This window comes from Marmota monax, unplaced genomic scaffold, assembly GCF_021218885.2.
Source record: "Marmota monax isolate L192 unplaced genomic scaffold, Marmota_monax_Labrador192_F-V1.1 WCK01_AAM20220418_F8-fsc00231, whole genome shotgun sequence".
NCBI classification, from domain to species: domain Eukaryota; kingdom Metazoa; phylum Chordata; class Mammalia; order Rodentia; family Sciuridae; genus Marmota; species Marmota monax.
In genome coordinates this window covers 1,496,507-1,520,692 of record NW_026693458.1, presented here as the reverse complement: position 1 = coordinate 1,520,692, position 24,186 = coordinate 1,496,507, and the positions used below count along the sequence as shown (strand labels likewise).

The 24,186-nt window shown below is 40.1% G+C and overlaps 1 protein-coding gene across 2 annotated transcripts in view; it reads right to left on the bottom strand.

Annotated features, from left to right (window-relative positions):
* The window catches only part of Iars1 (isoleucyl-tRNA synthetase 1), a 58,646-nt gene that overhangs the window by 13,282 nt on the left and 21,178 nt on the right, over positions 1 to 24,186 (bottom strand). Inside the window, exons 13-32 of one of the 2 annotated variants that reach the window (XR_006854675.2) lie at positions 23,465 to 23,556; positions 22,008 to 22,106; positions 19,949 to 20,075; positions 18,623 to 18,696; positions 17,179 to 17,373; positions 15,473 to 15,559; positions 14,033 to 14,116; positions 12,950 to 13,094; positions 11,656 to 11,776; positions 9,701 to 9,792; positions 8,935 to 9,012; positions 7,923 to 8,044; positions 7,393 to 7,495; positions 6,987 to 7,070; positions 6,524 to 6,698; positions 4,225 to 4,337; positions 2,022 to 2,117; positions 935 to 1,111; positions 365 to 470; positions 61 to 207 (exon numbers count right to left, since the gene is read on the bottom strand). Coding sequence is in view for 1 of the 2 variants with exons in the window: in XM_046457697.2 (XP_046313653.1) it covers positions 365 to 470; positions 935 to 1,111; positions 2,022 to 2,117; positions 4,225 to 4,337; positions 6,524 to 6,698; positions 6,987 to 7,070; positions 7,393 to 7,495; positions 7,923 to 8,044; positions 8,935 to 9,012; positions 9,701 to 9,792; positions 11,656 to 11,776; positions 12,950 to 13,094; positions 14,033 to 14,116; positions 15,473 to 15,559; positions 17,179 to 17,373; positions 18,623 to 18,696; positions 19,949 to 20,075; positions 22,008 to 22,106; positions 23,465 to 23,556 (2,170 nt within the window). In the remaining variant the exon portion in view is untranslated. The remainder of the gene's footprint in view (positions 1 to 60; positions 208 to 364; positions 471 to 934; positions 1,112 to 2,021; positions 2,118 to 4,224; positions 4,338 to 6,523; positions 6,699 to 6,986; positions 7,071 to 7,392; positions 7,496 to 7,922; positions 8,045 to 8,934; positions 9,013 to 9,700; positions 9,793 to 11,655; positions 11,777 to 12,949; positions 13,095 to 14,032; positions 14,117 to 15,472; positions 15,560 to 17,178; positions 17,374 to 18,622; positions 18,697 to 19,948; positions 20,076 to 22,007; positions 22,107 to 23,464; positions 23,557 to 24,186) is intronic. The other variant, XM_046457697.2, reaches the window with a different exon arrangement.

Here is a 24,186-nt window from a genome sequence, read left to right as displayed (position 1 = left end):
ACTTCTTAAGCCCTACGTTTGAGATATATGAGGCAAAAAAAGAAAATCCAGGGAACTCACCACTATAATGTTGCTTGGTTTCAACATTCCTAGCTGGTCTGCTTTCTTCCCTCTACCTTTGACAGTCTTATGTTTGCTTTGGTATATAATGGACGGGGTATTTTGATGTATTTAATGGGAGGAATTGGGAAAAACACGTCCATCTTCCTGTAAGTGCAAGTCCATCATTTACTTTAATGGATTCACTTTGATGTCAATTAAAAACAAAAAGTTATCTGATTTTTACCAATTCCCTTCTGATAGCCTAAAGATTCCCAAAGGTTTAAATAATGCCATACAAGCCATGGAATGAATTTCCTCCTACCTTGTTCACTGCCGTTTGCACAAATGTTAAGGTTGACATATGCACAAGCAGGACCAGGCAGGGATGCTCCTTTAGTCAGTGTGATCTCCAATTCAGACCCCTTTAACTGAGCAAATGAGAACATATGATTAACTGCAGCCTTTAGACTGCAGTATGTCACACTATCACTGAATTCTTAACAAGAACAATAAATCTTAAAAAAAAAAAAAAAAGATTCCCATTCTTTTATTCTGTTCTTTAAAAAATAAGTCAATTGTCATTTACTTCTAACGATTATCACCAGCATCTATAATATCAACTTTTCTAGTGTTAGACAAAACAGATCCACATAGCCATTTCATTTCCTGGCAGATCTCACACACCCTCCTGGCTACCTCCTCCAAGAGAACTTGTACGAGAACAGTTCTGCTTCCCTCCCCTTCATTTCTTATGGATTCCTCTCTGAACCTACTCACTACCATTCAGAGTAATACTTCTATTGGGCGCCAGAATATCCAGATGTAACTAAATAAACTTAAAGTAAAACCAAATCTGCAATCTTTCAATAGTTCAACAGAATTCTGAACTCACCTGTGTTTTTTCCTGAATAAGGATTTTATCTGATGTAGGAACTGGGTATGGTTTCAAGGGAGCTTTTATGGTGGCAAATATGAATTCTGCGTGGCTTTCAATAACGTTATTAAGGTACCTTTCTTCAGACGTTGCATTATAATAGACTGTTATTTCATCAGTTGGAACCAGATTACACTGAAAGTATATACAGAAAAATTTAAAAAAGAAGCACATTTTGCTAATCAAAACTCAGGTACTATCAAACCAGTACTGACAACACCGCATTGGATCACCAAGCAAGGGCTGCCTCCTTGGGAAGAGCTACACTGTAAGAACATGATTGGCTTTGTGGTCCTCTTCTTATTTTTTGGGAAGACAGGATGGGTGTCTTCCTAATACAATCAGCCCCTCATGAACACTGAAACAAAGGAACAACTGAGAACTCACTCAAAAAGCTCTGAACTGGCAGAGTGTGCACAAACACTCCTGTGATCTGCTGGATGACTCCTCTGAGACCCACAGATCCCAGACATCTGGCCTGGGGAGGAAGATATAGAGGAGAACTCCTAAATGTCGACACCTCCTTGAGGTAAGAGTTTTCCCATTCTCTCACTGGGTTTGGTGGCCCCTCTGCTCTGCAGGCAATGGGCTCTGTGCCTTCCTCAGTTCCCAAAGGAGGAAAAACCATCCCACTCTGTCCAGGCCCCAAATCTCTCCCCTGTGCAAGAAGCCCTCCACACTGACTGCAGGTCTGCCTTCCTCAGAGACACTGTCATCTCAAGTTACTTTCTGCACCAGCCAGAGAGCTATTGTTCCAGGTGATTTTGTGGAAGCACGATGAAATTGAAGAAGAATGGTAAGGGGCATAGGTTAGCTAAAAACTCTTGGTCAAAGAAATAAAAAGAACCATATCCAGCTTGAGAGTGTGTAAGCAGGTAGAAAAAGAGGCCTAATTTCCCTGAAGAGTACAATCTTAACAGACAATGGATTAATGAATCATTACCATTAATCCATCAGCTTAATTTACATTACATGCCTTGCTGGTCCTTGTCAACAACCAACATAAAACAAACACAGGCAGCTTCTCCTTGATCTGCAAACTGACCTTCTTTCGAAGTTTCTGGATGCGATTGATGACTTCCCGAGCCATTCCCTCATCCACCATTGATTGGTCAGGGGTGACATCCAAGAGCACCAAAGCCTGCAGAAGGAGCAGCGCACAACGTGACAATCAAGAAGAACCTGTCTTTCAAACTCAGCAAAATGTTACTTAAAACTAATTCTTGGTTATAGTTGAGAGGCAGAGTGCTTGCCTATATGAATAAGGACCTGGGTTTGATCCCCAGCAACATCGAAAAAAATAAATGTAAAAACTGAATTCTCAGGAGTCTATGATGCAATACCATTTATTCATTTTACTGAGCAAAGGAAATAAAACTAATCCAGTACCTTCACCATTCAGGTACTTCTTTGTAAACAGCTATCTTTCACCATGGGAGAAAGATGTAGCATTTACTTCTTTGTAGGGTGCTGCTCACAGGAGATGACATGAGACCCTCTTTCACAAGTCCCTCATGAAACTCTGTATTTTGGTCTTCTAATAACGAGCATCAAGTCTACTAATAATTAAGATAAACAAACATGACACTCCCCAGAAAAGTAAACTTTGTATACCACAAATGAGTGGACTGAGGCCTCAAAGCAGCCAACTCCAGGCAATTTTCTTGATCTGTGACTACTGATGATCCTTTAGTTTGTCAGTATGATTCAAAACGTGAATTCTAGAATGGACTTCAATACTTTTTATATGATTTGATTTAAGCTGCCATCTTATTCCTAACCTTAGTTCCTATCACATCTGTTCTGAAGGTTTTGGTTATATGCAGTAATAATGACACTACTACTTTGATTACATAACCCATTATAGGGTGAAATATACTCTACAAAAGTCCTTGTAAATCGGGAATCATCCATTTCCCATGGAGTAAACTCAATCAGAGAAGTTCACAAACCGCCTTAATACACAAAAAGACAGGTGGAAGTGGATATAGCCCACTACAATATGTGAGCCACATCAAGAAATTAAGAGGCATCACAGATGACACTTCTTTAAATAGGAAAAACTTTCCAGGCCCCTGATGTACTCTTACCAGGAAGGGCTGCCTACTCTCACTGCTTAGAAACTGCTTCTCTGCCTTCCTTCTGGCCATGTCATCTCTGACTCCTTGCCACTGTCACGTGGAGACTGGCAGATGTGAAATCACATCTCTGTGTAAAGGCTTGAGGAGGCTGGTCTTCTTTTTATGGAAATGCCACCTCCCCCTGCCCCCACCCCCACGGGAGATATTCCTGCTTGGAGAAGTGGAGTCACGACTGGGGAGAGAGACTCTGTTCAATCTTAACAAAAGGAGTGACCCTGAATCCGAAATAGCCTATACAATTTTCTTCACGGAGAGGTTCCTGAAGACCTCCAACCTGACCACTATAGGGCCTCTCCGAACTTATTTCCACCTGAGAACTTCTCCAGGCAGATATCAAGACTTGGCTTGAGAGCACTGTTAAACAAACTAAACCAGACTCAGAAAGCCAAGGGTCATATATTTTCTCTCATACTGGAAACTAGAGACGATTAAAAAAAAAAAGAAAGGAAGTGGGGAGGGAGCTCAAGAAAACTGAAGGGAGGGCTGGGGATGTGGCTCTAGCCGTAGCGCGCTCCCTGGCACGCGTGTGGCCCGGGTTCGATCCTCAGCACCACATACAAAGACGTTGTGCCTGCCGAAAAACTAAAAAATAAATATTAAAATTCCTTCTCTCTCTCTCTCAAAAAACAAACAAACAAACAAACAAAAAAAAAAACTGAAGGGAGACCAGTAGAATAGGGGGAGGGAGTGAGGAGGGGAAGGAGGGACGGGGAATGAAAATGACCAAATTATGTTATATGTATGTACAAATGCCACAATGAATCCTACTCTTATGTGTATCACGATAATCTGTTTTAAAAACAAAAAGATTTGGCTTCCTTTCTTGTGTCATGACTGACTTGTTTCTCACGGAGTTTATTTTTCTGCAATCCAACATTTAAAAGACTTTCTCACAAGTAATAACTACAAAACACTGATTCATGCATTCATTAAACAAACATATATGTCAAGGGTCTACCATAGAGAAGTTTAATACAGCAAATCGGAAGTAAATATCTGGTTTATTTTACCTTGAGATAAACTGTCAACATAGTCAGGAAAGGAATAAGTAAAATTTCTCATGTTCTTATCTCTTTGTAAAGAACCTTGTAGGAAACAGAAAAATACCTGAGCATCTGAGTGAGCTTCAAACTGTGCAGTCCCACCTGTGGCCTGGTCAAAGGTGTACATGAGACGGATGTCCTCTTCATGCAATTCATGGCCTTCCACGACAATGCTCCCTGAGGGAGAAGACGACTCCATCAGTTCCTCCTCTTTAAGCTGCCTGGTTACTAGTGCACTGTGCCCATTTTGATGAAAATTTCACAGCAGCAGGGCTGCAAATGTGAGAAGATGTTACTACCCCAGATTCCTACCATTGCTGCAGCCAAGAATGTGACATCTGTAGAATACTCTATGTTGCCCTGAGGACAGTTAAGTCAGCACCAATGTCCATTTTAATAAGCTTCCAGGTCACAAGCTAAAGAGGTGCACCATGAGACGACAGGTTCCCATCTAAACAAGGAGCAGATGGTGAAATGAGTCTTTTAGAGTCCACTCACGAGTGGCTGGAAGGGTTGGTGTGGGTGAAATGAGATGGACGGTGTGAAGAACTGTGTAGCAGGTCTGTCCAGGGCCAGCAGAAAGTGTGGGCAGATGCTGATGGTGGTCCCACCTTCAAGAAAGCCCCCTGTGCTCTCTCGTCATGTTCCTGGGCTTCAAGCTCTAGGCTGCCAGTTCTACTTTAGGTCCCTGCGTTCTGAAAACTCTTCTGCTTTCCATCAGTACAGAACACTTCATCCAGAAACTACAGTTTAGAAATGATAGGCTTTCAGTTTCAAGTAAGGTTTACTTTAGGAATTTCTGATGTGTTGGTTACTTGGTCAAATGACTTAGACTGGGGACTTAGAAGGCTGATGAAACGGCATCTTCCAATTAAATATTCTGAGCTGAATTAGGAACGAGTGACTGAAGTTTTAGCTGCTAACCTCTAAAAATTTGAGGAATCTTAGAGACATGTCCCAGAATTTCCATACCTACTCATCTTATTCCCGAGTACTTAAATCTCTACTCCAAATACCTTTAGGCTTATGATTTTCAATTTTAGGTAGACCTAGTAACAAATAACTTGTGTCCTAGGGCAGCTGAAGGATGTCAAACAGCCATATTCAGACTGAGTACGATTATCATAGCAAGGTTTCAAATTCCTGGGCACCTTGAGACACTATTTAGTGGGGTGGGGAGAGTGGGTTGAGGTTCCTTCCCTAGCCCCATAAGTTGACTGGGCCTCCTGGCTACATATTCTCACATTACCCCATATTCTTTCTTCACAGCACTTTATATTCAGCTCTACTGGGCTTTAAAATATATTTGTTGAATGAACAAATCCAACTTTGACAAATAAGAGATCAATATGTAGATATCTTAGCAGAAGCGTGGGTAGAACAGTGGTGAGCTCTATCCATTTCTCCTTAACAAGAAGCTCCAAACCTCACTGCTAATTTCCTTTCCTCTGAAACCACTGCAATCTCTTCTTTTGACTCTTTTCCAGTCTTTGTTCGGACACGTCCAAAAATTGTCCTTTTTCTCTCCACAAGCAACTTCCAGATGCTCCTGGGGAACACCATTCCCCAGTCATGAAGCCCCAGTAAGCTGTTTTCTCTCACAAGGAAGGATGGTTTTCGAGGCCACAGAGGGATTTGTAGAGCTCCCTGGTAACTAATCCATTTGATCCAGTAACTTCAATCTAGTTATCTCACCTAAAGACATCAATTCTATAAAATAAATACATGCAAAAGTATTCACTGGAACAATATTCATACTATGAATAGACTAAAATGTGATGGTGAGTGGCCTAAAGCACCCAAACCAAAGAATGGTAACATGAATTATGCACATGAAGGAAAATTATACAGCTACTAAAATAGCATTTCCATATACAAATACATAATATGTTGATAATATAAATTGAAAACACAAAGTTAAGAATGTAGGAAAGAACTGCCAAAGTACATAAAGTACTGAAATACATAAAAGTGAAAGATGAGAAATTTAAAAGTTTAGTGCGATCTCCATTAAGACTGATTCTGTGACTATATGTAACTGGTGGAAAGAAGTCAAAATTTTAGCAGTGCACAAGCACTTATGAGGCTACATATTAAACTACAGCGAGTAGTTACCTGTCTATTAGTTACAGGGATGAGTGGTGGGCTAGGGGTCATTTTTATTGTCTTTCCAAATCTTTGGAATTATTTATGTAATTATAAAATGATTTACATAATTTATAATAATTTTTCTTATGAACTTGAAAAAACTTTTTATTTAAGAAGAGGATGAGAAGGTCAAAGTCCAATAGTAGCCTGAATATGAAATATGCCCTGGCCTGAAGACATGAAGGAAACACAGCCCCACCTGAGCGGACACCCACCACTCTTCTGGAACTGCTCCAGCTCCTCACTGTTCAGCTGCTTGATGGCCATCATCACGGTTTTAAAGGCTCCCTTCAGACGCTTCCCCAGGACCATGTGATCCGGTTCTGCCCTTAGCCGAACGCCATACTTGTTTTTATCTGTAGACAGTGTAACTTTTCGAACATTCAGTTCCTATATTTAGTACCCAGGAAAAAAAATATATATATATATGAGAAATGAAAACAAGTTCACATGAAATAGGATATGTAAACAAAAGTCCATAGCAAGATGATTCTATGCAAACTGTAAAATTTAATAAATCTTTATATTTGTTATGATTTACAAAAAAAAAACAAAACAACAAAACAACAACAACAACAACAAAAAACCCATGGAAGAATATTCATCAAAATTATCTTCTTAAAAAAACAAAAACCAAAAAACTATTTGGATCCCAAACAGATGATTCATCAATCTTACCTCAAGGATATACTTTTCTAAAGACTTGATATCATTAAGAGCTTCTGGATCCTGATGAATAACCACAATTTCTTTCAAAGGATACTAAGAGGAAACAGGAGAAAAATGTTTGTTAAGTAGCCAGTCCTCTAAATGGAAGAAACTGGAATGTTAAATGTTTATCTGAATTGTAAGCTCCAGACCAGTTAGGTTGAACTACGTCCATTCACATCCCCAAAAGCAGAAAAGGGGGGAAAATTCTGCCATTGCTAAATGCTGTCTATATTAAGAACCCAGTGCGTGAGGCACTGGGCACCACATAGAAACAAAATAAAGATACTGTGTCCACCTAGAACTAAAAAAATAAATATTAAAAAAAAAAAGGAAGCAATTCCCACATAAAATGAAAAAAAAAAAAAATTCAAACCTTTATTGGAATAGTTTTGCGGTCTCGGATCACTCGTCCAAGTTCAATCACAGACTGCATTCTAGACACTGCACTCTCAGTTTTCTTGTCAATTAATTCCTCACTGTTTGACAGAGCAGAAAAAAGAAAGAAATTAAAAAGGACAAATCCAAAATAGGCATACTTAAGTGAGGAAGAGGGTCAGGCTAGAGAAGGGATAGTCTCTTTTGGCAAGGCACCTGGAACTGCATTAGGGGGTACACAATGAGCTCCCCAGCTGTCCTTAGGAGTGCATCCACATACCACCTGCCACAGTTCTACAGAGGGGTTCTACATACAGCATCCCTCTCCTACTGCTTATGGAAATGGGCCCCATTCTGCAGCTTGAGGAGCAACTTACATTAGCTTGGGTGGGAAGAGAGGCACAGAGGGGCTGGGGTAGGGAACAGCCTACTCTTTTCCATTCCTTCCCTGGGAGCTTGGGCTGCCACATGCTCTGGCAACTCCCCTTCCTATGGCCTAGGAAAGGTTTATCTGCATTTGGTTCCTACCGAACACGGGGCAACATGAGGTAGTGAATGCTGAGGGTGTCCTTGTCCTGCACAGAAGCTGGGTCAATCAGCACCTTTAGATTCTGGTACATCAATTCAGTGAGAAATGGTGTGTATGGGGCCTGTATGAGGACACAGAACATCATGTCATTCATATACATAACAACAGCTGATCTCACAGTGAGAAACAGTAATTAAACATTTTAGAGAATGACAAGGTACTATGCAGACTTGGGCATAAGGTTATTAAACACACTCTGTGAAACAGAAAGGACCTTGTATCTGTGAAGCCCAGCAGTAGGGCAACAGTCAGCAGAACTTAAAATATCCCTAAATTTCTGCAATATGTCAAACAAACAAACAAAAATCAAATCAGGAGCCTGTGACCAAGAATCAGTCAAGTCAATATGCACAGAGGACTGAAACCTCATCCATAATTGGGGAAACACCACATGCTGTGCAGTATTCTGGTAAATAAAGTCAGACATGGAAAGCACTAGGCATGCAGGACTTTGCACAAAGTAGATCCTCCTACAGTGAATGTTACAGAATGAATGGGGAGATTGTAATATTATACTGGAGTAGGAGAACGGGATATAGGCAATTAAAACCGAAGGCTTCTTACTATATAATATTCAACTAATATTTGAACTGGAAGGAAGACACATTCCAGTTACCTGCACATTTTTCTCTCAATGGTTAAGTTAAAAATGTTGTTTGTGATGTATTTGTTCAGGTAGATGAATTCAGGAACCTCCTGGTTATAATTATGGCAATCCATATTAAGTCATGATCTTCAATTATAGATCTTGGTCTAGATGCAAGATTTCTGACCTGTACTACACTGCCAATGACTATAAGAATCTAGTATTTCTTAGCACTTATTTAAAATATATGAACAAGGAACTAAAGATAAGCTCTTTCAAGACTTTTATACCAAACATATACAAGCTAAAGAAGGGCACCACATGCAACCTACAGGCCAGTTATAGGAACTGGCCAAATATCTCACCATTAGTCTGCACAGAGAAAGCAGGACACTAAACAAGGTCTCCAGGGCCATGACACAATCCTCCATCCCATTTTCACCCTAGTGAATAAAAAAGAAACAGGAAACTGCTTAAAAAAAAGTTTATCAATAAACCATTTATTAAAAGAGGCAACCTGAAGACAGCAAAGAGCAAATAGCAGAGAGGACACAAGGTAGAACAAGGAGAAATGGTGACAACCATCGGCCACAGAGGGTCATCCATCATGGTGGTCTAATTCATTGTAGGAAAAAATTAAGATAATAATAAAAGAGCCAGGTAGGACGGCAACTCAGGAGGCTGAAGCAGGAGGATCACAAGTTCGAGGCCAGCCACAGCAACTTAGCGAGACCCTGTCTCCAAATAAAAAATTAAAAGGGCTGTGGATATAGCTCAGTGGTAAAGCTCCTAAGCTCCTCTGGGTTCAATCCCCATATGAAAAGAAAAAAGATGAAAGAAAATCCAACTATATTTTAGTTTCTCAGACATAACTACTATAAACACCTTAGTATATATCCTTATAGATTATGACATGTCCACACCTATATTGTGAAAACATGTACAATGACTTTTAGAACTTATAGGTCCCTGTTACCAAACAGCAATCAATACAATTAGTATGCAAGGTAAAAGGAAAAGAAAGTTTCAAAAACAGAGGCTTTGGGACAATGTTCATTTTCCCTTTGACTGTTCTCATTTTTCCAACGCTCAAACTTTCACACACTTTTTGCTTTTCCCACCAGCACCTACCTTTAATCTTCTGCGGTTCATTCTGACATACCAATTGGTTAGAACGTCTACAAACTTGACCAGGCGAGGCACCACAGTGTAAAGCCTATAAGCTAAAAGTAAGAGAATCAGCCAGGTGGCCTTTAACAGCCTCATGAGATGAGGCCTGTACACAATAAAGCACAAGCAGCCCCTCTACCTAGGGACTCCATTCACTATAGAGACAGTAAGAATCAGACCAAAGCAACCACAAGTGGCTCATTTATTGAGAATAAATAAGAGTCAAAGTGTTCAGGAATGCACCATGAGCCACATGCAAACCCACACTGGTCAGTAGGAAACACAGAACTCCAGTCTGTGTGTGTCGCACAGTCCGAGGCACACACAATTCTGGGAAGCATGGTGTGCATGGAGTTGGACAATGTAACAGCACCAACGAAGTCCAGCTTCTTTCCAGTGTGCAACTTCACACCTCAATTAAAAACCCGATAAGCAGAAAGCTCTAAAGGTCTATGCCTCTTACCTCCAGAGGACATTTCGCAATGCCTAGAAGACACTTTGGTTGTCTTAATTTGTGGGGTAGGGGTACTACTGGCATCTAGAGGGGGGATCTAGAGATGCTGCCAAAATGATATAGAGGACAGCATGGCCCACACCAAAACAAAGAATCTAGCCCATACTATTGACAATGCCACTGCTGAGAAATTCTGACAAAGGCTATGATTAAAAACAGAACAGGCTTTCTAGAGATTCAGATAGTCAAGGAAGAAAGCCAAAGGTGTAGTGGAAAAAGAGACCTCTTGGGCACAGAGGTGGCAGGCCAGCAAAGTTGGGATCTCAACTGAACAGTCTGGGTCATGAGTTGGTCTCTATGTGGATACCTGGATTCCCACAAAAGACCTAGTTGCTAGGCAGAGTGAGCTCTGGCCAGGGTGTAAGCTCTCCAGACCAACTTCATAGGAAGTCCTGGCAGCTGGTGCTAAAAGGTGGCACAGGCCTCACTCACAATCCCCACATTGTCCACCCACTTGTTGACAGCTGTGTGTGAGCAAGCTCTCAGCACTGCCCTTTCCTGGCAGGAGTCAGACTCTCACTCATTTCCAACTCCATTCATGTCAATTTGCCCAGCAGCTACACAGACCTTCTGTGCCAAATTTAACAGTACTGACTAAACCAGGGAAAGCCCAGTGCAGATGACCAGGCTAATGCTGACCCTGGTCTACTCTGTCCAGCTGTACCTGCCCAACAGGGTGCAGAGAAGGCAGGTCAACCTCTCTGGTCTCTCTTGCGCCCACTGTGACCTGGGGCATCTGCCTGCCCACTTTCCAGACTGAGATGCACCAGTCAACAGTTTCTAGAATTTTTCACTGGATCTATGATTTTACCATTCTCAAACCCTGAGGAAGTCAATATAACCCACTTTCCCAACCTCTCTCTAAAACTAAACTCACTGGTGTTTATTTAGGAAAACAGACCTAAAATTAAAAAAAAAAATGCATTATAACAAGTATTACTTATCGAATACCTATTTCTGCCTGTCAACTTATGTGAATCATCTCTATTTAGCCTTATTATAATTCTACCAGGCATTCTGCAGATAAGGAAATCTAGGCTGAGAGACCTGAGGCAAGACCCTGGAGAGGTAACAAGTGGTAGACCTGGGGTCTGAACCCATAGCTATCCAAATCCAAAGCCTATTACACTGTGAAGGAGTGAGGCCACCTGGACACCCCTCAGACAGAATTCTTAAGGGCTTGGAAACAAATACCTTTCTATAATCAACAAGCCGTAACAAAATTATATTTGGGGATTAGAAGAAATATTTATTTGCTGTCTGTTCATTCTGTTATCTCTCAAAATTTCTTCTATTTTTTTTTTTCAAAGAAAAGCAATTAAATAATGAAATGACACACATAAACACATAAACACACATAAACAGTCCTTAATCATAAGAGGACAGACCAGGAGAGACTCACCTGCCATTTCGGTCTCAAAGAAGCCCACAAGCGACTGCATGAAGGACAGAATCCACCGGTCTGTGATATTGGGGCTTTCTGTAACAGTGCTCTCATTGTAGAGGAATTCTATTTCTTCTTCCTGAGGACAATTAATGAGACATTCACATTAACAGAAGGGAAGTAACTTACTAGAGAAAAATAAACTCAAAAATCACTAAAACAGAAAGAGCAGCAAAAACCCAAAACAACTCAAATTATTAACAGGCAATCTAATTTTCTGACATTCAGCAATATTATCCAGATACACACTAACTTGGGACATTAAGTCTTTAATTCCTTCATACTATTATTTTTTGGTACCGGGTACTGACCTTAGAGGTCACTGATCACTGAGAAACAACCTCATCCCTTTTAATATTTTGAGATAGGGCCTTGATAAATTGCTGGGATTATGGGTGTGTATGATGGTGCCTGGCAATAATTGTTTTCTGAGTGAAGTGAAGAGAATTCAGGGAAAAAAACTACTGCTCTGCACTGAAGAGTGCTTCTGAATTGAGAGATATTTGCAAATCTTATATATGGTTTAAATACTTTAAAATCCAAGGAAAGAGCTGGGTGGGGTGGTGCATGCCTGTAATCTCAGCACATTAGGAGGCTGAGGCAGGAGGATCACAAGTTCAAAGCCAGCCTCAGCAACTTAGTGAGATCCTAAGAAACTCAGTGAGACCTTATCTCTAAAAAAAATATAAAAAAAGGCTGGGTGAACTCGAGTTCAAGTCTCAGTACCATAAATATCTATCTATCAATCAATCAATGGAAGGAAAAAAGGACAATAAAACTTTCTGGGACAGAATACAGGATTGTCTACAAACGGAAACCTAGTACTGGGAACTATTTGCATTCTTAGGCTGATGACCTTACCCAGAATACTCTATTCCTCTCTGCTTTTTGCTTTGTCCAAATCTTCCTTGATTCTAAAAGCCCATTTCACCTGTCCCTGCTCCACAAACTGAATTCCCTGACCACTTTGGTTCAGGCAGCAGCAGCAGCACCAGGGTAACAAGAGCAGAGATAATGTGACCTCACTAAACATGATGTCCCTGGCACTGAGAATCTGCTGATAAAACAAACATACCCTACCCCTCTACAGGTGAGGCCCATGACCCACAGAAGACCCTGGACAACTATTGCACCTTCATGCATGGCCTCCTCATGGCTCTTGGCTGTCCCCAACATCAGAGAGTACAACAAAGTGGCCACACAGAGCCCCACCTTGTGGCTTAGCACATGTGTGGCCTACTGTGGCCTGTACCTTCTGGAGCCTCAAGATGTTCTGGATGAAGAAGCGGTAAGCGTTGTACCATGGGAGCAGCACATCCTTAAGGACGTCCCGCACGCCCTCCTCCTTAAAGCGGAGATTTTCTGCTCTCACCACAGGGGAATTAATCAGATATAATCTGGAAAAGGCAGAAAATTCACATGGGAAAGTTACATATGATCAATTTAAAAGTCAAAAAGTCTTTGTTTTGTGTACAAGACACAGCAAATTACAAAGGGGTTACCCGTTTGTGACCCCATACCAAAATATGGCACTGCATTCAGAATAAGAGGAAGGCTGCCTGATCCTCATCAAGAGACACTTCTTGTCTCCCATGGACACTGCCCACATCTCCAATGCATGTGGACACAGGAGTTCAGAGAGAGTAGCCTTTACAAAGTGCAGAGTGTGGCATTTGAGTGAAGATATTAGGAATATCAATCACTCTACAGGATAGCCCACACTATAGTTACTTAGCCTAAATAGTGGATGCACCAAGGGCAAGTCTGACAGATAAATGAGTTGAAGGATAGCCCTTCTCACTGCTCCAGGGCTTGGGTCTTCTCTATGACATGGGGATGCTGAATGAGACCTTCAGGTCCCTTTCAACTTGAATACCATGTGATTTCATGATTATGAACATTTCAAACAGTGGCTCAAATTTCTCTAAAACTTCTTCAATATTAATTTATTTGCTCTTACTCATATGGTTTTATAAGTGTGAAATTAAAATAAATGGTAAAAAAAAAAAATCCTAATACACAAGACACAGAAACTAGAAAGAATGTGACTCATAGGCAACCTGCAACTAGTCTCGGGGAGGCCCTGGATAGCTCATAAAATCCAAAGCAGGTCCTTTTCCTCAAAAAAAATCTCTAGGTTTGAAAATGATTTTATTATACAGAAAACTGTTTTTAGGCCTTAAAATCAACAACCACACCAATGTAACTTTCCATATAACAAATCCATGTTAAAAAGCATAATTACAAACTAAGAACTTAAGAACTGTAATTAATAATATGAGAGATGCCAATATAAAAATGACACACACACTGAAGATGAAGGACTGCTTTGTACCTGAGCGCATCAGCACCATACTTCTCGATAATTGAAACAGGATCAGGATAATTCTTTTTTCTTTTGCTCATTTTCTGGCCATCACTTATAAAGCAAAAAGTAGATGCCAATTAAACAAGTAAACAACACAGCTGACTTTTACACATGTATATAGATTATCTGCAACTAGGAATACACAAATGCAAATGGAAGGAGTAAATAATTTAGATGCAAGCCAGCATTAAGACATACCTACGGTTGTAAACAATTTCTGAATACCATGGGGAGCCATCAGGCTGACTAGAGAAGGAAGATATCTTTGCATTTATCCCAGAGAAATAAAGAATTATAGTTACATAAAAAATTACTACAAGAATGTTCACAACAGCTTTATTCACACCAGCAAACAGTGAAACACCCAGATGTCTTTCAAGGGGTGGAAGGTTAAATAAACTATGGTACACCCATACTATGGAACACTATTCATCAATGGAAATGAATGAACTTTTGATATATACCTCTATCACAATCATATACTATCTAGACTAGTGGTTGCCAGGGATTGGGAATGAGGGTGGAAGGTTGGAGAGTGAGTGTAATTATAAAGGGCAATAGGAGAAAACCTTGTGGTGTTGAAATCATTCATTATTATGACTGTGTTTGTGGACAGAGAAACCTACAGATGTGAGAAAGTTGTATTCTAGTAAATACACATAAGCAAATGAGTATATCTAAAACAGGAGAAATGAGAATAATATCAGTGGACTACGTACGTCAGCCTCCTGGTTGTGATATTTATTATTAGACTATGATTTCCAAATGTAACCACTGGAGGGAAACTATGCAAAGTATGCAAGAGAGCATACTTTTTGACATCTTTATGCATGCAAACTTATAATAACGTCAATAACATTTTCAGTGAGGGAGGAAAGAAAAGGTCTGAGAGTGCAGCTCAAAAGAACACATGCTTAATACGTGAAAGCCCTGAGTTCAGGATTCGAGACATGAATTTAGCACTCATTTGCTAAGCCCTTCAGCAAGTTACTTTTCTGTGCTGTAAATTTCTTCATCATTGAAAGGAGATAATTACAGGAGCCATGTGAAATAGTTCTGAAAATTGACAGTGTGAGGACATGTTGATGTACACAGGGTAAGGACACAGACAGACTAGATGTTAGATCTTCCTCCTCATAGCCATGCCTCTATATTATTTTATTTATGTTTATTCTCAATGAGTAGAGGTAATGGAAGCAAAGGAAAAATAAGAGTGTCCTATAATAGTCAAAAATTGGAAATAATACTCAATGGGGGGCAGAGTGGAGCATGGTGTGGCTCTCACTAGCTTGGGTCTTAGAACTTGGGTTCTAGAGCCCCAGAGAGCTTCCTTGTAAGTTAAACAGAGGTTAACAAAACCCCACATTTTAGGACTGAACTAGTCACTACATAGAAGAGTGCACCTGCCTTGCCAGGACAAGACCGTTCACAATCACATTCTTGAAAGGTGGTTGTCCAAAGAGGGCTGTGGCCAGCACCAGTAGGGTGTAAAACCTGAAGAAAAAAAAAACAGCAAAACCCCAACAATTCGGTAAGAACAGAGAAGGAATCCAAGCACAGGAAAAAATACATTAACTCACTGGACTGAATTTCTATTTTTGATACAGTATACTTCTTGATAATCATACAAACCAAAGGTTCTTAATTCTAGTTACACATCATAACCATGAAGGAAGGGTTGAAAAATAAACAGATGCATGGAACCCACCAGAGATCTATCAAATTAGAGCCTCTGGCTTGCAAAGAAATAAAAGCCTCCATCAATGTCCTGGTCCTCCCTCTGCTACCCCAACTCCCCAATAGGGAGCTAAGTATAACCAGCTATAAAGGCAGCACAGGGTTCCCTCAGCACCACCTGAAACACCTGGTGAAACAAGAAAAGATCATACAGGACAAATAATGTGATGACAAAAAGAAAAAAAAGCACTCATACAAAGGTCAAAAGGCAGACTCCAGAACCTAGAAAATGCTTCTATTTTGTCAGATGTTATGCATCCCATTAATGCATAGCTCCCTAGCCTGTTCCTTGTGAGAACTCTCACATTCCTGCCACTGCCCTGGGTGATGCTTACATGCCACCCTGACATGTACCTACTATCCCAGGGGTGATGTTCTCCTATCACCTGACCTAACCCTGTACTCTAGGAACATCAGGGAACATAACTAATGAGGAGAGAAGACCCCCATTCTAGTATAAATACCAAGCCAGACAGCCCTTTCAGTTCAAAAAAAACAGGCTAGGAGGACTGCTGGTACCCAGGAGGCAGCCATGATCTGTGGAAAGGGAGAGTGGGCACATGGGGTCCACACAAAGACTTAAAACAGCTGCCAGACTTCACTATTTTTAAGAGAAACAAGCTCACTGGGAAGTCATCTGGCCCTCCCCACAATAGGAATTTGTTTCTGATAGCTGTTCCTATAGATAAATTGATTAGAATATTAAAATGACACATTGAATACACTAAGGTATGGATTCAATGATTAACACAAACTGGAAGAGCAGAAAATAACACCAAAAATTCCTTAAATACATCCCTTTAGAAACATTATTAATGAAACTATAATTAGCACATGGGCCAGCAAATCCTATCCAAAAAAGAAGGCAACACACTTTTTTCCAATTAAGGGGATGAGCATATTGCTTAATAGGGCACAAGACAAAACCCAATTCCCAAATCCTCCTCCCTTGTGTATTTTAAAATTTGGATTTTCTTTAAAATGTTAATTGATAAGGCTAGAATTTTTACCCATGCACATGACTACCTCCCCAATATTAAGCACCCAACCTATAATCTTGTAAATACTCATTAGGCATTTGAGTAAATAATAAGAAAAAGTTAAGAACACATATTGTTTTGTATGACTTAAACTTCCAACTTAACATATAGATAAATGCAAAAATATTAGTGAAATAATTCAAATTATAATACCATAGTTCTATTTCAGTGAAAGAATATCCTAGTTGAAAAGCATTTTAGTATTCATAGTGGGTAGAAAGGTCAGAAAGCAGGAACACAGGCTGTCTTGTTTGCCACGGCCCTAGTCAGCACAAAAGGACACACGGTAGGTACTCAATAAAATCAAGAAAACACTTAAAGCAAGAAAGGGCATACCATCCTCTGGTTTGGTCTATGCCTTCGGCAATGAAGTCTGCAGGAAAAGCATCTTCAAACTCCCTCTTGTTTTCAAATGGATAATGAACCTGAGCATAGGGCATGCTGCCACTTTCGAACCAGCAGTCAAATACCTCAGACACGCGCCTCAGTGATCCTTTCCCACAGCGTGATGGAATGGTCAGGTGGTCAATGCTAGTACACAGAAAAGCAGTACTTCTCATTTTATGCACAACAGAACTTGCAGTTTAACTGCCAGTAAGAAACACAGAGCCCCAATACGATATTATTCAAAGGTTGTACAACAAGGCATGTACAATGGTGGTCCCATGCAACTGTAAGGGAGCAGAAGAATTCCTCTCACTTAGTGACATATAATGGTCCTGACGCTGAGTAAATGGATTATTCATGTGTTTATGGTGATAGTGGTGTGAACAAACCAGTGTGCTACCAGATGTATAAAAGTAATAAAAATATAGCACATATAATTAAGTACAGCACATAACATGATAACAAATGATGTAACTGGTTTATGCATTTACTTATTTTTTTGTGTGTGGTAATGGGGATTGAGTCCAGGAGCACTCTGCCACTGAGCTGCATCTCCAGCCAGTTTTCGTTTTGAGACAGGGTCTTGCTAAATTGCCCAGACTGGCCTTGAATTTCTGATCTTCTTGACTCAGCCTCTCAAGTCACTAGGATTTCAGGTGGGCCACCACCTTGCTTGGCCTTCTCATTGTTACTTTAGAGTGTACTTCTACTCATGAAAAAAAAAAGTTAATGAAGCCTGTAATCCCAGCTACTTGGGAGGCTGAGGCAGAATGACCAAAATTAAAAATTTCAAAGTCAGTCTGGACAACTTAGTGAGACCCTGTCACAAAAATGAAACTTGAAAAAAGAGCTGGTGATATACCTCAGTGGTAGGGGTAGTTACTTAGCACATGTGAAGCCCTGGGCTTAATTCCCAGTATGACAGGAAAAAAACCAAAACGAAACTGTCAAAACTGTATGGCTATTATACTAACAGTATCCACCTACATCTTGTGTTTACCATGTTTCTTGGTTGCATAAAAAGGCCATGTCAAGCGAGTCATCTATGCCATCTGGGTTTGTGCAAGGACACTCCAAAATGGGTGTTCATACTAAAAAAGAATTGTCTAAGGATGCATTTCTCAGGACATATCCCATAGTTAAGTGAAGCATAAATGAAAATGCATTTGTAAACAGAAATGTCAGCCATTCTCAAAGGCTTTTGAGAGTACCACACATTATTGTCACCTGGTGTTTCAACTGGGGAGGGAGGACATATTACCTTAATCCTATGCAAGTCATCAATAGTGATTCACAAACTAGCGCTTGCCATGTGCAGCTATGTAATTTGTTAGGTATCATGTCTCAGTAGGAGGTGACAGGACTGAAGTGAATTAATCATTGAGAAACTGACCTCTCTCTGTGGAGATCCGAGATTTTTGCTCCTGACAGTTCTTCAAGTTCTGCCACTGACCCAATGCAAACTACCTGTTAAAAATAAAGTTAAAAGAAAGAGTTCCTTAGAGCCAGAGAGATCAAACTGAATTAATTTACGTGATATTCCTGTTTGAGAAACCTCTGATTTTTCCTTAAAAGCTCATTAAAATACCAATCTGGGCTGAAGGACACTATCTTCAACATGGTTGACTGTTCAACAACACCACACACTGGTCTCTGACAAGGCAAGCACTAACTTGTCCACTTTGTTATCTACCCTATGTCAGAGGGCTCTTACGTGGGGATTTTAAACACTGACAGCCATCATCTTAGTGGGTAATTATGGAGGGTTTACTATGTGCAAATCTCTGCCAAAATCATGGTGAAATGCATAAGAGAAATGCCTTGGACTATTGATCTAAGGCATCTGTGTTTCTTCCTGGCACCTAGAACTTTAATCTGGAATCTGCCCAAGACAAAGCTAGAACTAAGTTAGTGTTCTTGGATCAGATCAAAAGACTCAGCCTAACTCACTAGATGTTAGGATTTATCTAAGTAAGGAAGTGAGAGATGGAGCTTGCTGGTACACTCAGAATTAGGGGAATCCTTTGACCGGGGCTGTGCCAGCGGGAGCTGCTGTGGGTCTCACCTAGCAAGGGGGTTTCGGCTACACTACAGGCACCCACAGTCTCTTTCTCCGTCTTTCCTGTCCAGTTCCCCAAAATCTTCTGATTCAGTTACTTCACAGCTGCCTCTTAGGTCCCTAAAGGAAAGTGACAAGTCCCCAAGGTGCCATTGCTTATCTTTGCTGTAAAGCTCTCAGTAATGGCAGAAGACCCTCTCATGGAAATATGTCTGTGTATCTGCGCATGTACACACATGTACACACACACACACAAATTTTTGTAAGTTTACTAATGCAATTTTAGAAGTTTACTAAAGCCATCAACACAATGTTAAATTTTTTTCAAGTTCTGCTTTTTCATTATTTTCATTATTAACCTTAAGTTAATGCTATAACTTAATGCACAGAGGAAGAGATCTGTGTAACACAAGAATAAAGCACTTAATATGTGGATTTCCCTGAGAAAAACGCAGAATGTATTTTTTACTTTTTATAGAAGAAGAAAATTTAGAAATTCAAATACTAAAAATAATTATTTTATGTCATGATTCTAGAAAAGAATAGAGAAAAAAAAGAGATGAAATAAGAAAGGGGCAAAGAGAGAAAAACATGACTTTCCACCACATTCACGCTGCATGAGCAAAGTGCCCCAGCACAGTCCACATGGCCCCACCTCACCTCCTCAAAGTCTTCACTGACCCACAGTGGGATGGGGGTGCCCCAGTATCTGTTTCTGGAAATTGCCCAGTCACGTGCATCTTTCAGCCAATTTCCAAACCGCTTTTCTCGCACGAACTCTGGGACCCTGCCGTAGTACATTAGACAATCATTTAAGAACAAAATTCCATTGAAATAAAAATTGTAAATTATATTCATATAAGCTTTTGTGAATCAAATGATATAAAATACTGAGCTCACTGCTAGGAACATGTTTTCTTTTTATTTTTTCCCCCCAGTACTGGGGATTGGACACAGGAGTGCTCTACCTCTGTGCTACATCCCTAACCCTTCTTATTTTTTGAGACAGGGTCTCCCAGAATTGCTAAGGCTGGCCTTGAACTTGAGATACAAGAAGCATATTTTATAATGGATAGCACCAGCATACGTGACAGCCTTTGCTTCCACTGACTTGACCCAAAGCATATACATTCCCCACATCCTCCTTGTCAACTGGGGACCACCACAGACCTCTCTTGACTAGCCACCCTGACTCTAGCAGCTTCATTCCAAGCAATTCTAGTCTTCATGTCATCTGATGACACCAGCTTTACTAAAAAGTATTAGCATAAGCTCCTAATGAGCTGGGTAATTGGAAGTTTCTCTGTGGCCCTCTCTGGTCTCCTCCTTGGTCATCCCTGACCTTGCATTTTAGCCTTCAGCAATGAGGTTAAGTTCCTTGGCATGTGACTCCCCATCTTTCTCTGCCATTTAGTCTTCCTTCCCTCTGCCATCCCTACTACTCCCAGAACTTCTACTATTTTGACTGGAAAAGAGCTCCTTATTCCTTAAGGTTCAGCTTTGCAGGAATTCCTCTAAGCACAAGGCTGAGTCAGGGTATTGCCAGGCTTCTAAATATGTCTTCTTCTTTTGGGCACTGCATTTTTATCCTGCTTTCTACAGATCAGTTTATATGTCTATTCTCCTTTGAGGCTACCTTATTCCACACTACTACCTTATACATTAGAGGAACTAATGAGCTTGCTAGCTTTAGATGAAAAAGCTGCTTTTTTTTGGGCTGGGGATGTGGCTCAAGCGGTAGCGCGCTCGACTTGGCATGTGTGCAGCCCAGGTTCGATCCTCAGCACCACATACAAACAAAGATATTGTGTCCGCCGAAAACTAAAAAATAAATATTTAAAAAAAATCCTCTCTTAAAAAAAAAAAAGCTGCTTTTTGAGAAGTCACACTTTGCTATAATGTACTAGAAAGCCATAGTTTAAAACCATTTTTCTTTATTGTCCTGAGATCTCATTTTCCCCAAATCAAATACAATTCTTTGGTTGGGTTAAGTCCCTGTGGGAAGTAAGAATTGAAATCCAAAAAAACAAAACAAAACAAAAAAGAATTGAAATCCAAACTCTCAGCGAAAAACATTCTTTTGAAATGCAGATTTGAACTTTGTTTCATTTTGCAAATTCAAACTTTGCTTCATTTTACAAACACAGGTGGAGATGACATTGTCATCTATTTGCCAAACTTCAGCTGCAGAGAGAAAAGTTTCTGAGCTTGGAGCTTATCTATACCAGGAACTCAACAAGCACCAAAAATGGTTAAGTACAAATGGTGTTTTGCGGATACACCACAAAATGTTTATCCTGAAAATTTTTATTTGATGTTAGCAGAGGGAGTAACGCCAGAATTTTTCCTCCAAAGTCATTTTACTATGTAAAACGTATAAGGGGCCATTTCTCATTTCCATTGGGTTTTAAAGAAAAAAAAGGCTTCTTTACATGTTGTATCATAAGGATATTACTCTTGTATATTAAATTATTTTATGTTCCTTTACATACAGAATAGAGACAGCTATAACAATGAACAATAAAAGATGGTTATAGGGGCTGGTAGAGTGCTTGCAGTACCACAAAAAACACATAAATAAAATAAAGGTATTATGTCCAACTTAAAAAAAAAGATGACTATAAAAAGTACAGTCATAATAAAAATTGTGACTTGGGAGAGTGTAAACCATACTAACCAAAGCAAAGGAGAGTATGAAGAAACACATCTCACTGCTCACCAGTAACACAGGTCGTTGTTCTTCAGTAGCTGATCCACCATGTGCTCCACTCGCACAAACCAGCTGGGCACTGCTTTGTAAATGAGCGGAGTGTCTGATCTGGGGAGGCAAACACAGATGGAGCCAGTCAGGAGAGATGTAAGCACCCAAGGAAAACTGACTTTCAGTCATTTATTAATACACCACTATCTACCTGGACTTCTGCTTAGACGAACACATACATACACGTTATACTGTACTGTATTTTTAAATTTTAATTATTTCATTTTATTTTATTCTATTTTATTTTTTAGTACTGGGGATTTAATTCAGGGAATGCTTTATCACTGAACTACATGCTCAGAACTTTTTATTTTTTAATTTTGAGACAGGCTCTCTATAAGTTGCTGAATGAAGCTGGCCTCAAACATGTGATCTTCCAGTCTCAGCCTCCAAAGCTACTGGGATTACAGGGTGTGCCACTGAGCCTGGTTAAAATTCATTTTTATTATAGATGCAAATGTCTTAAGTCTTAAAAATTGGTCATCTCACTGGGGGCAGTGGCATATGCCTGTAATCCCAGCAGCTTGGGAGCTAAGGCAGGAGGATCAGAGTTCAAAGCCAGCCTCAGCAATGGCGAGACACTAAGCAACTCAGTGAAACCCTATCTCTAAATAAATATAAAAGAGGACTGGGAATGTGGCTCAGTGGTCGAGTGCCCCTGAGTTCAATGTCTGGTAACAAACAAACAAACAAAAAAACTCAACATCATCTCCACAATACTACGAAGGGCAAAACCCAATAAAAGAATGAGACCAGAGGTGGATGCAGTGCTGCACACCCTTGGAAGGCTGCAGCAGGATTGTAAATCTGAGGACAGTCTTACTGAGAGACCCCAAGGCAACTTAGTGAAAGATCTTGTCTTAAAATAAAAAACAAAAAAAGATTAGGTACACAGCTCAATGGTAAAGCACACCTGTGTTCACTACCCAGCACAAAATAAGTAAATAAATAAATAAATACCAACACTAAAAAGAAAAACAAGAGTTCTACTGATGACAGTTTTCTAAGATGTGATGTGACTGTCAGCAGAGAGACAAAATATGGGGACTGAATTTTAGGCCACTGAACACTAGATTTTGGTCCACAAATTTGTAGCATGATCCAGTATTAAGACTTGATATCATAACATTATATTTCTCAATAAATTCCATTATAAAATTTCAAAGATGTTTGGCATCCTTAAAAAAGAAAAAAAAAAATGTGGCCACAACATAAAATAGTGTGTATCCCCCAACCCCGCAACTCCCAAGGAAAGAGACGACTTTTTTGCATTCTCCTAAAAATAAGAGGGCAGTTTCCAAACACTAACTACAGGGTACCCCTGAGATGGATCCTATGAATGTGAAGGTACAGGCACACAAACGGCGTAACCAGAGTGTGGAGTTCCAGCTACGATAGTCTTGGCCTCCTCTTACCTCCAGCAGAAAGGGTAACTGTGTGTGAAGGTGCTGGCAACAAGAAGTCTGCCCTGTTCCTTCAAGGTCCTGATGATGTTTTTGTCGGCATCCTGTTAAAAAATAAAAATTCAGTCATTAAAACATCCTATCAGGGCTGGGGATGTGGCTCAGCAGTAGAGCGCTTGCTTACCACGTGCGAGGCCCTGGGTTCAATCCTCAGAACCACACAAAAATAAATAAAATAAAGATATTGTGTTCAACTACAACTAAAAAATAAATATATATAAAAAACCCTATCATATTTAGCAGCAACATAATTATATTAGTAAAATCGAACATTGTGTTGTGATTTAAAGGCATCAAAAAAATGTGTCATTAAAAAAACAGTGTTCATTTTTAGTCACATAAATACATTCCATGACGTTTTTTTAAAAGGGGGGGGGGGTGACACTGGGGATTAAACCCAGGGACACTTGACTACTGAGCTACAGTCTCAGCCCTTTTTATTTTTTAGAGACAAAGTCTGGCTACACTGCCCAGACTGGCCCCAAACATGTTACTCTCCACCTCACCCTCCCATGTTGCTGGGATCACAGGGCAAACCATCACGCCTGGCTCCATAACATTTAAGGAAGTTTTCAATTGGAAACCATTACCCCAAGGTCACAAAACTGCTTCATGAATCACAGAGTTCTGTTTTTGACTCCTGCTCCTGAAACTAGAGCACGCTTCCTTTAAAG